The sequence below is a fragment of the Geotrypetes seraphini genome, chromosome 5, assembly GCF_902459505.1.
Source record: "Geotrypetes seraphini chromosome 5, aGeoSer1.1, whole genome shotgun sequence".
Taxonomy (NCBI): domain Eukaryota; kingdom Metazoa; phylum Chordata; class Amphibia; order Gymnophiona; family Dermophiidae; genus Geotrypetes; species Geotrypetes seraphini.
Window position 1 is genome coordinate 143750873 of NC_047088.1, and position 12490 is coordinate 143763362.

Genomic DNA, 12490 nt, shown 5'->3' on the forward strand with positions numbered 1-12490 from the left:
AATAAAATTTGCTAATAATTTTCCAGCTTTGTTTGAATTGCCATAGAATTGAACTTGTTTATAGAATATATCTTTCCTCACAAATTGAGAAGAAATCTCATTATATTTAACTTTTACTTTTAACAACTCTTGTAATGTATTGTTTTCCCATTTCTCAATTAATTTATTTTCTAATATTTTAATTTGTTTTTCCATATCATCAAATTGTTTTTTAAGTTGTTTTTTAATAAAAGCTGAATATGAAATAATATTTCCTCTCATTGTTGCTTTAAAAGCGTCCGATAGGATCTCAATATTAATGTTATCTGAATTATTAATTTGAAAAAATTCTTGCATTTTTGATTTAAGATCCTCTAGGAAGTTCGAGTCTGCTAGTAAAGCATTATTAAATCTCCATATTGAGTTAAATTGATCAGTGTCATAATTCTGAAGGTTAATCCACACACCAGCATGATCTGAAATTATAATGGGATCAATATCTGCTTTTAATACATGCTGCGCTATGTTATTAGAGACAAATATATAATCAATTCGTGAGAAAGACTTATGGACCTGAGAACAAAATGAATATTCCCGATCATTAAAATGAAGAATACGCCATATATCTATTAAATTACAAGATTGTACCAGATTATCTAATCCTAAAGATTTTATGATTTTACTTGGTTTCTTGTCCAAAATTGGATCCATTACAGCATTGAAATCTCCAGCTACTATTAAATTAGAAGCAGCCAGTGGTAGTAATATCTGTTGAATTTGATTGAAAAACTCCATTTGGTTCGAATTAGGAGCATAAAGATTAAATAAATCTAGGGTTGTATTTCCCAGAACCATTTTAATATGTACCCATCTTCCTGAAGGATCAAAATTTATTAACTTAAAATCAGCATTGCATTTCTTATTTATCAGGATCGCTACTCCTGCCTTTTTCCCTATAGCAGGTGAATAAAAACATTTTGATATCCAACCCTCTGTTAGCTTCCTAGATTCAGTATCTGAAAGATGTGTCTCTTGTATGAAATAAATATCTGCGTTTTGCTTGTGGAGAAATCCTAATAATTTCTTTCTTTTGATAGGATGGTTTAAACCATTGACAGTAATTGAAAAAATTTTAATATCCATCTAACTTTATAGTTAAAATTTGACATGAAATTATATGACTATTGCGATCAGATAGCCACACATTGTAATAATATAATCTTTCTATTCCCTTCTTCCCTCTTCTCCCATCCTCCCCTCCCTTCCCCCCCAATATTAGCTGTGTAAACTTGGCAACACGCATCTTAGATCAGTATCAAAACACTCCATGAAAGTCCAGTTCCTATTAAGAATCAAAAATTAAGTCACAAATATTTCAAATATTATTAAAGAAAATTAATATTTTCATTAACATTTCTATATATCATTTAAACAGTTTGTCATTTTATCCAGTGTTAAATATAATCTTTAATTTATAATATTATCTACTCAATTCAATATTTTCATATTTTATTATAAATCTATTGATTCAAATATTTTGAAATATAGTTTGAGTTTCTTATTAAATTTCATGTATATCACCTTTATAAATTCCATGTCTGATCTTCATGTTAATTTAAATCATATATAATATATGAAGTAATATATTTTTTTATATTCATATTAAATTTATATATAGTAAAATGAAATTTTCCTTTCATTAGCTCTATTCCAATCAATTCTTGGTTTCTATAGTACTTATCTTTGAAATACAGACAATGCTTCAGAGATATGGAGCTAAGTATACAATGAACCTCTTCAATCCAGAGCTCCCCTCCTTCAAAAGCAGAAGCATACCTCATTCATATATCATACTTCCTGATCTCGTTTTAAATTTTTATAATGTCAAATTTTTCCCTTTTCTGAAGTCTATGAAAGTCAAAGAAGTATTAGTTCCATCTTCGTTATTCTTTCAATTAATTATTATTTTTCCTTCATGTCCTCTTTATATTTCTATATCCAGTATGTTATCCTTTTCTTTTCACAAGTTTATAGAGTCCGAGTAAGTTCCTGTTCCAACGTCGATCTTCTTTTAGTTTTTTATTTGTTCTTTCATTCTTTTTCTTTCTTATTTATCTTCTGTAATGTCTAATCTTTTTTGGAAGACTTTATTTTATGGTATTCCGATGTAATCCTCTAATATCGATTCAAGAAAATTACCTATTCCTGTTATTCATAGTTTTTCCGGTTTTGTGAAATCTTCTTTACATGTAGTTCCTTTCGCAGAGACGTCTGGGATTTGTAATTTCAATGAGCATAAAAGTTTTTAATATTTTTATTCTTCCTGCCATTAGCTTCTAAGAAGTAGATATTCATATATACATATCTCCATTCATTCTTGCATTCAATTCCAAAGGAAGGAAGCTCTGGTCCATAGAACAAATCGTATATTAATCTTCAGAACCTTTTTTTTTTTTTACATTTCCTTTCAGTATTAATAACAATTTGTATTGTATTTATCAATTTTCTGAAGCTAAATAAAGAGATTATATATCATTCTCATATTTAATTTTTTATTTCTTATCTATTAACTCTTATATTCTTTCTAGTTTATATTACTATATTACTTATTTTCTGAGATCCTTTAATCTTAGGTGTTAATTTATCTTAATCATTCCAATATAGAATGTGTAGCCTCTCTATAGTTCTAACAGAAAGATCGTTGAAGTGAATTTTTGAACAGAGTTAAAAACGTTCTAAATCGTTATTATAGAAAAAACAATTATTATTATTTGTTTATACCATATAATAATCCAAAAATTAACAATTAATATATTCAATTTATAATAAAGAAAAAATAAAAAAAAAAACTAAGGTGACATTGGCATTTCCTGGTTTTGTATAAATTTTTGTAGCTCTTCTGCATTATCAAAGGTTAAAGTTTTATTTGCAATGGTTACTTTCATATTTGCTGGGTATACTAGACCAAACTTTGCTCCCATCTCTCGTAGTTGTGGTCTCAAATCCAAAAGCTTCTTTCTTTTTATCGCAGTGTTTTTTGCGAAATCCGGGACAAAATGGATATAGGCATCTTGATATTTTAAGCCCTTATTTTGTTTTGCGAGTTGAAATATTTCTATAACCTGTTGGTGTCGCAACATCTTGAAGATCAGTGGCCTCGGACCTTGATACTTTTCTGATCTTTTTGTCGGCACTCTATGTGCTCTTTCTACCTCTATGGGATATTTAGTTTTTAGAGGAAGTAGTTTTGGTAATAAGTTTTCGATAAAGGCCACCGGATTTCCTTTTTCTGCTCCTTCCGGCAGACCTATCAGACGAACATTGCTCCTTCTCTCACGATTCGAGTAATCCTCCAGCTCTTTAGTAAGTGTTTCAATTTTTTTTTTTTCAATTTTGTTGTTAATTATTTCCTCTTCCACTGTTATCATTCTTTCTTCTAAGTTATTAGATTTTAACTCTATTAGATCCATTTTTTTATTTAATGTTGAAACATCATCAGTTAATTCGGTAACTTTTTTAGTGAGAATTGAAAGCATTTCTTTGATTTCTTTCAGTTCTTTCATTACTTCCAGATCTCCCGTTTTTAATCCCGTCTCTTGTTTTGGCTTCGCTCTTTTGCTGCTACCCGAGACTGCAAAATCATTTTTGTTTTGTTTTCCTGACGCCATTGCGTTTTTTTCTTTATTTATCATAAGATAATTCTTAAATCTTCAAATTTTTTGCGACTTTTTGTTCTTTCACGGACTTTTTATACGGAGCTCTTCTGTTAGCCGACCTTCCTCATGCGTGTCCAAGCCACGCCCCCCCCAAATAGCATTTAAACTAAACGTTGTTTTGCCATACTGGTTCTTCACTTTTTTTTAGTGTTCTTCTACATCTGTCTGCTTTGAAAGTTCTTCTACACATGTACACTTTGGGTTTTTTGAGTACTGCTGGAAAGTAATCTCTTAAGTGGATTATTTCTGTTCATTTTGCCATCATAACTGCTGACCATTTTAATAGGATAATTTTATAAAAGTTTTTTCCCCCATGTGCAAAGCCTGTTTGCATATAGAAAAGGTCTTTTGTAAAACTGCCGTACTATACATGTGGGTAAGTACACAGATGGACAAGGTGGTGCATACATATGTGTGTGCCATATATAGGTGGAGTGGGGCAAAGTGCAATTGACGTAAATACCTGTGTGTGCTTGCATATTTTACAAAATAAGCATTGACGTTTGAGCAGGTGTAAATGTATGTGTCTTCATTTTGCACAGCAGTGGGTCTGGTTCTGTGAGCCTAATTTATAAAGAAACACAGGTGTCTCTTGCCTTTATGCCTGTGGACTTCTCACCTAGGCATCCTGTTATAAAATCAGGTCTGAAGTGTCCTTATACTTGCACATTTAATTGAGCAGGTTGTTTGTGGACAGTCCCAGTTCTATTATAATATCTTGCTGGAAGATTGGTGCATGTGTTTGCTTTTCCATCTTGTGAGTTGATTATTGACAGTTCACACATTCCAATATTGATTTGTGCCATCTTTCTTTGAAGGCAGAGTTGTTGGCAATTGATCCAATGTTTTTCATCCTTGAATCATATTTTGGGAATACTGTTTCAGGCACTAAAGGTTTGGGAGTGTTTTTAAGTGTGACAGGCGATCTCTAAACACAGCTGTTGATTGCTTCTGATCTAGGGGCTATTTGGGCACATCTTCAGAAGCCCTCTATTGAATTGATGGGATGCAATCTTTAAATCAATTGTACACACTTGATTCTTATATAATCAGTAAGAAGATATGAACAGAACACATTAATTTGCAGAATTTAGCATAGAATTGTGATGGTATCCTACATTTGCATCTGGATTCTTTTAAATCCTAAATCGTATCAGTAGAGGATAGAGTCTCTTAATTCATACAAATGTTATGTTCTTTTTATCCCCCTTCCTCCCTTTTCAGGTTAGAGGATGAAGCTGCAGATAGCAGGAGCTCCAGGGTATCGCAACTTTGCACTTACTTTCAACAGAAATACAAGTACCTGTGCCGCCAGGAGCGGGCAGAGTCTCGGCAGAAGAAGTGCCGGCACACGTTACGAAAAGCCTTGCTGCAGGCAGCCAGCAGAGAACCGGAATGCACCGGACAGCTGATACAAGAACTTCGAAGAGCTGCCTGCACCCAGGCCAGGTAAGAAACAACAACTCCAAGCTGTAGAGCTAGATGTTTTGAAACAGTAGTGTTGCTGCTTTAACACTTGCTCACTATTGCAAACTTGTACAGAAGAACAAAGAAAAGCAAAAGGGAGGCAAAGAAGATGTTTAAGGTCAAGGTGGGGTGGATGTGTCTATTTGTTTACTCTTTCCAAAACTACTAGGACTAGGGGGCTTGTAATAAAGCTACTTAGTAGTAGATTTAAAACAAACCAGAGAAAATATCTCTTCACACAATGTATAATTAAACTCTGGAATTTGTTGCCAGAGAATGTGGTGAAATCAGCTTAGCAGGGTTTAAAAAAGGTTTGGGCTTGGGGAAATCCACTGCTTTATTCTTAAGATAAGCAGCATAAAATCTGTTTTACTACTTGGGACCTGGGTTGGCCACTGTTGGAAACAGGATGCTGGGCTTAATGGACCTTCATGTCTGTCCCAGTATGGCAATTCATATGGGCCATGAGACTTGTGCAGCTGCTTGACTTTAATTCATTGAAGAGATTTGTGAACAGAAGAAAGACATAAGCAGAACCTCAGGTCTTCTGTGATTGGAAAAAGGATAAAAAAATAAAATCCTTCCCTTCCTATGGAATTTTACCAGTTCCACAGAATTGCCACAGAGACTAGGGGATGAGCTGGCTTGTGGAGCGCAAAGGCTGTTTGATAGCTGTTCAACTTCCTCCCTACCTCATGTACTGAACTAGTGGCAGAAAGAGAAGGAGAAAGTACACACACACATTAAAGGAAAATCACCTAAGGAGAATGTACCAGCAGAGGCTCTTACTTTTGTTTTCTGCAGGTGCTTTTGCTGACTAAACAGGTAACTGAACATTAGGGCCAATTAGTAGTAATTAACTCTAGTAACTGCTGATTGCACCTAGCTGGGCAATTAAGGCAAAACTGGCACTATTTTTGAAGAATTGCTAAGGACCTGCTAAGGGGAAGAAAAACTTAGGCCCAGATTCTCAAAAGTTTAAAACCATTGCTAAACTCTTTTCCAACGGTTTAGTTTGCATGCATTTTAGCGGCGGATTATCAAAACAGCTTATCTCTGTTTTTAGCGAGGTTTCTAGCAGTCTCCGACACTGACATGCAAATGGGCTCTTCAACATTAAAATGAGCACTGCGGTGGATTCTTTAAAATTGCTGAACCATTCTCCAAGAGCGGCGTCTGCTTTTGGAGACAAAAATCAGCGACTGGGCCTGGGTTGCTGGTACAGCGACAGCACTGTTTAAAATCCCGGCATGGCAGTGTCAAAGACTGCTAGAAAAGCCGTTTTGTGAAGTGACACATTCTCTCCCGCTGCCAAGCAACCCTCCCCGCATCAGGAGAGATGCCCACTCTCTCCCGCTGCCAAGCAAACCCTCCCCCTCTACAACAGGAGAGAGTGGGCATCTCTCAAGCTGCTAGGGAGGTTTACTTGGCAGCGGGAGAGAGTGGGCATCTCTCCAACTGCAGAGGTAGTGTTGTGTGGCAATGGGAGAGATTGAACATCTCTCCCACTATTGTTTGTATTTTTTATTTTTGTGTTTTTTCTGTGCGTGTGCCCATCGCTATAGCCAGCGATAGGCACATGCAAGTTTTCACTACGCTCCACCAACCTCATAGAATCCCTAATACAGCAAGTAGTAAAGATAGAAAAGAAAAAGACAGAAGAGTCCGAAATAAGATGACTCAGTTATTCAGATCAATAGATAACATAAGAACTGCCATCTCCGGATCAGACCTTTGGTCCATCAAGTCCGGCGATCTGAACACGCGGAGGCCCAGTCAGGTGTACACCTGGTGTAATTTTAGTCACCCATATCCCTCTATGCCTCTCGAATTGAAATGTGCGTCTAGTTTGCTTTTAAATCCTAGGATGGTCGATTCTGCAATAACCTCCTCTGGGAGAGCATTCCAGGTGTCCACCACTCGTTGCGTGAAGCAGAACTTCCTTATATTTTTCCTGGACTTGTCCCCCCTCAGCTTTAATCCGTGTCCTCTTGTCCGTGTCACATTGGATATTGTAAATAATTTTTCTTCCTGCTCTATTTTGTCAATTCCTTTCAGTATTTTGAAGATCTCGATCATATCCCCTCACAGTTTCTTTTTCTCAAGGGAGAACAATCCCAGTCTCTTAAGTCGTTCCTCGTATTCCAGTTTCTCCATACCTTTTTCTAGTTTCGTTGCTCATCTCTGCACCCTCTCCAGCAGTTTTATATCCTTCTTTAGGTTAGGAGACCAATGTTGGACACAGTATTCCAAGTGTGGTCTGACCATCGCTCTATAAAGCGGCATTATAACTTTCTCCAATCTACTCGTGATTCCCTTCTTTATCATGCCCAACATTCTATTTGTTTCTTTGCCGCTGCCGCACATTGTGCCGATGGTTTCAGGGACCTATCTATCAGTACACCCAGGTCCTTTTCTTGTTCGCTCTTACCCAGAGTTGCACCTGACATTCTATACTCATGTTCCTTGTTCTTTCTGCCTAAATGCATTACCTTGCACTTTTCCACATTAAACTTCATCTGCCATTTCTCCTCCCATTTCTCTAACTGACACAAGTCACTCTGGAGTTCCTCGCTATCTTTCTGCGATCTGATTGCCCGGCATAGCTTTGTGTCATCTGCAACCTTGATGATCTCACTGGATGTTCCTTCTTCTAGGTCATTGATGAAAATATTAAATAAGATGGGCCCAAGTACCAAGCCCTGGGGCACACCACTAGTCACCTTCTCCCAGTCTGAGAACTTCCCATTTATGCCCACTCTCTGCTTTCTGTTCTCCAGCCATTTGCCTATCCATCTTTGTATATCCCCCCTCTATTCCATGGCTTTGTAGTTTCCTGAGAAGTCTTTCATGTGGAACCTTGTCGAACGCTTTCTGGAAGTCCAAGTATATTATGTCCACCGGTTCTCCTTTATCAGTTTGTTTGTTCATGGTCTCAAAAAATTGAAGTAGATTCGTCAAACATGATTTCCCTTTCCTGAAGCCATGTTGACTGGCTCTCATTAGGTCGTGTGTATCCAAGTGCCGGACTATGCTATCTTTAATCAGTACTTCAACCATCTTTCCAGGGACAGATGTAAGACTCACAGGTCTGTAGTTGCCCGGTTCTCCTCTTGATCCTTTTTTAAACAAATGCCACTTCTACATCACGTTTAAGATGTCACTATGTGCTTTATGATTTAAAGATTGTATTATATGGCATCCAAATTTGAAGAAAAAATTTATTTCGCTTTGGGGTAAACTGAGCTATCCTCTGTTCTAGCAGCAATAGAGCATGGAGATGATTCCTCCAGGCCCAAAAAGAGGGAGGAGTCTCACCCACCCAAACTCATAATATCTCCTTTTCCCCCAACACTGCCATCTTCCTTATAAACAGGCATGCACCCCTTTGGGGGAATTGAAAGGCATTATATTTATCAAATAACAATCCCGGCACTGATAGAGGGATAGGACTATGTAAGATACGAGCCACATAATCCACAACTTTCTTCCAAAAAGCCTGCATTTTTGGGCAAGACTAGAAAGCATGTATGAATGAATGGGTCTTTGGAGAGCATTTTTGGCAATCTGGTGACTCAGTGTAGCCTGATTTATGCAGCTAATCCCAGTTAAAATACACCCTGTGCAGCACTCTAAATTGGCATTCTCTCAGGTCTGCACTCACCGATATGCCTGGTATACAGCCTATCAATGTAGGTAACTTCAGAGAAGATTCTGGGCCACCTGCTTCTTGGCTTCATCTACGACATAATGATTCTTGGCTAGCTGGGGTAACTAAAGTCTGTAAAGTTTTATGGAGTCCCGATATTGTAAAACCATTTTCCTGAAAAGACTCAACAAGCTCCCGCAGATTCGATTTAGTAGGGAAGGACAATCCTTCTCATTTCAAAGAACACACATAATGTAGTTGTATATAAGCTAGGAAGTCCCCCACTTGTAGATTATAAGTTTGACTGATAGATATCCAAGGTTGTAACATACCATCCTCCCGAAGAACATGAGACAATAACATTGCCCCCCACCCCTGTGTGTGTTTGTGAAAGGTAGCATTCTCGGAGCCGGGTAGGAATTGCAAGTTCCCAACTAGGGGTAGTATTCCAGAGGAACAATTGTTACCGTGCCTTAACTTCAATAGCTCTATCCAAGTTGCTCGGAGCGAACGAAGAAATAGACTAGATTTAGCATGTGCGGTGAGTAAAACAAATGGTACTTGCAATAAGGATGATAAGTTCAATGGTGCCCATAATGCCAGTTCAGTAGCCTCTGAGGTATAGTCCTGTCGATCAGAGAACCATTCTCCCAGGACACGTTTATTTTGTTTTCTATCCCATCCTTCCCAAAGAGCTCAGGACGGGTTACAGGTTAACATACACAATATACAGTTAACAGGTTACAATTTGCCATAGTTACAGTACAAATTTTGTCAGGTACAAGTTTTTATCCTAATTCGACATATACTAGGGATCTAATACCATTATCCAGTTCACAGGATAAATTAGTCATAGTTACATTCAAGATTTTTCAATACAAGTTTTTATCCTAATGCGACACATATCGAGGATCTTGTATCAATATACATTTCTTTGTAATCTATCAGTCATGGGTGGAGGAGTTAAATGAACAGGTATGTTTTTATTGCTTTCCTAAAGTTGAGTCTTTCAAGGGATCTAATCTGGGGGGGAGGGGGGCAGTTAATTCCCGTGGCTCAGTATGAAGTGGGAGTAGGAACATTGTTTGGCAGTTTGCAGTTGAAGGGCATGGCTAGGAGGCGTTTTGAGGCATATTTCATCCTGGGAGCAAAGGGACCTGTTCAGTATGTACGGAGGAAGCTTGGTCGTCACGTAGCCATGCACCATGTCTTGCAAGGATTTGAATGCTAGCATCAGGCCCTTTGAAGACACAATATTTGGCTACTGCATTGAGCCGATAATGATGTAACTGATACAAAATCTTCATACAAATGTTGTTCAGGACACCTGTAAAATAAAAAGAAATAATGAATAAATACTGTATACCTACTTTTGGCCCACCCTGTACAGCTTCCCTGCACAACTTAGTCTCTAATAAACATAGAAATCTCAAATATTAGTAAAAACTAGTAAGACGGGTATTGTCACTTTTGTGTTTATCTGTTTGAGATTATTTACTAGTTAAAGTAGCCCTACAGAATACATTTTTGCAAACATTGTATTGCCAAAGCTGTTGCTCAAGTTACAGCTTCTGTCTCCATGCAGACAGAAAATATTACCCAAGGAGAGGGGCTGATTCCATGTTCAAGATGTCATGAAGGAAATGTCCCCTCATTAAAAGTTATTGGGACACGCCGTGCTTTCATTTTTTTCTGTCACAGCTCCTACTATTTGGAATTCCCTTCCATTACACATTAGGGCAGAACAAAATTTAGATAAATTTAAGGGTAATTTAAAATGTTTTCTTTTTAAAGATGCTTATGAGTAATTCACCATTTGGATATTTTATTATTTTTAACTTATCCACTTCCCCTCCTTGATGATATTTCCTTTTTTGTTCTCTTTTCTTTAATTAATGGAGTTCTCCCCCCTTTCCCCTTGTTTTATACCCCATCCTATGTTATGTTAGTAGATTAATACTAAGTCATGTTTGTTTTAATATTAATTTCCCCATTTATTTTAATGTACAACACTTTGAATTCTAAGTTTAGCGTTTAATCAAAATTTTAGTAAACTATGAAACTATGAAGGAACTGAGAGAGGAGGGGGCAAAACTGAGAGGCATCAGCGAGAACAAGAGATAGTATCAATGAAATACTTCATGAAACATTAAAGATTTCCAGTAGTGGGGAAGAAGAGGCCATACTGAGGGAGGACAACTGAGCTCAGATTATGGGATCCAGCAGATTGATGATGTGATTCCAGCTGCCCACAAACTGATGACCCCGGTATGCAGCCCTAGAAGTGGAGGAGATGAGAGCAACTCAGGGAGAGGAAGAACCAAAGCTTGAAATCCCCAAAGTTGCTGGATCCATGACCACTAGGAGGTGAAAGGTAATGGTGGGTTGTGATTCCCTTCTGAGGGGTACAGAGGCATCAATCTACAATCCAGATATAATGTCCTGGGAGATGTGTTGTCTGCCTGGTGCCAAAATTCAAGATGTGACAGAGAGCTTGTTGAGACTTATCAAGCCTAATGACTATTATCCGATGCTGCTCATCCATGTTGGCACTAACAATACTACAGTCGACTCCACTTAAGTGCAAGGCCTCTGGACCGGACCGCGACATGCGCTTAAACGGAGTGTATGCTTAATTGGAGTACCACTTTTTAGTCATGAAAAATCACAGTACGCTGTAGTCAAATGCAATAAAACTTTTATTCAGCAAAAAACAAAACAAAACATGTAAAACAATTCTACATGGTTCAGTTTTAGAATCAGTACTGTTCCGTCTAATGCAATACACTGTAAACCTTTTTTAAACCAACATTCTACTGAAATAATCAGCCATTGTTTTCTGCACGCAGATTGCACGATTCAGGCTGTGTATCTGACTACTGATGCTGTAAAATTGGCCATAGTCGTGACATCCATTTATCTCCAGATAACAACGCAGCGTGTGTAGGGAATTCAGTGCATCTGAGTAGGAAACAATCTCAAGGAAAACTGCAGATGGGTGTACAATGATGCAGGCAAAGTTTATTGGATAAAATGCGGTTAAAAACATCACCTAAAGGCAAACAAGCCAAAGGACCCAACACGGTCCGTGTTTCGGAAAACACACCTTCATCGGGGGGTCTCAAATGAAGAAAGAATCAGTTAAAACCGTAAAAAAGCTTTTTGCCTGTATACGAAAAGCTCCAGGATAGAGTCTATACGTATGCTGCTATACGTATAGACTATCTCGGAGCTTTTCGTATACAGGCAAAAAGCTTTCCATGTTTCCACAGGATAGTCTTCCTTAGGGGTCCTATAAATAATGGGGTTACATTGGAGTGATATATAAACAATGTGGAACAATTTCTGTGCTGGTGAATGTAAAGATGCAAGTGGCATCATGCATAAAAGTGATATGGTGCAGAAGTAAAAAGGAATAAGGGGGCTAGTGGAGTGTTAAAAATGAAATGAGCTAGTGAGAGAATGTGACAAATATAGTGATGGTAATGGACAAGAATGAAGGTGGTGAAAGAAATGAAGAACAGAACTGAGACTCGTATGAAAATGATAAAAAATTATAATCAATTAAAATGTAGAGTGAACTGGGGGAGAAAATCCTCAATAAATATATATGGCGACCTTTATGTGAAATATACACAGTTATTGTGATATGAAATTAATTAATTAATAAAAACACAAT

The 12490-nt window shown here is 37.3% G+C and overlaps 1 protein-coding gene across 8 annotated transcripts in view; it reads left to right on the forward strand.

Annotated features, from left to right (window-relative positions):
* INO80D (INO80 complex subunit D) overlaps positions 1–12490 on the forward strand; it is a 121072-nt gene that overhangs the window by 59615 nt on the left and 48967 nt on the right. For all 8 annotated transcript variants that reach the window (XM_033945601.1, XM_033945606.1, XM_033945602.1 and 5 more), the window contains one exon: positions 4920–5144. In XM_033945601.1, the coding sequence (XP_033801492.1) occupies positions 4920–5144 (225 nt within the window). The remainder of the gene's footprint in view (positions 1–4919; positions 5145–12490) is intronic.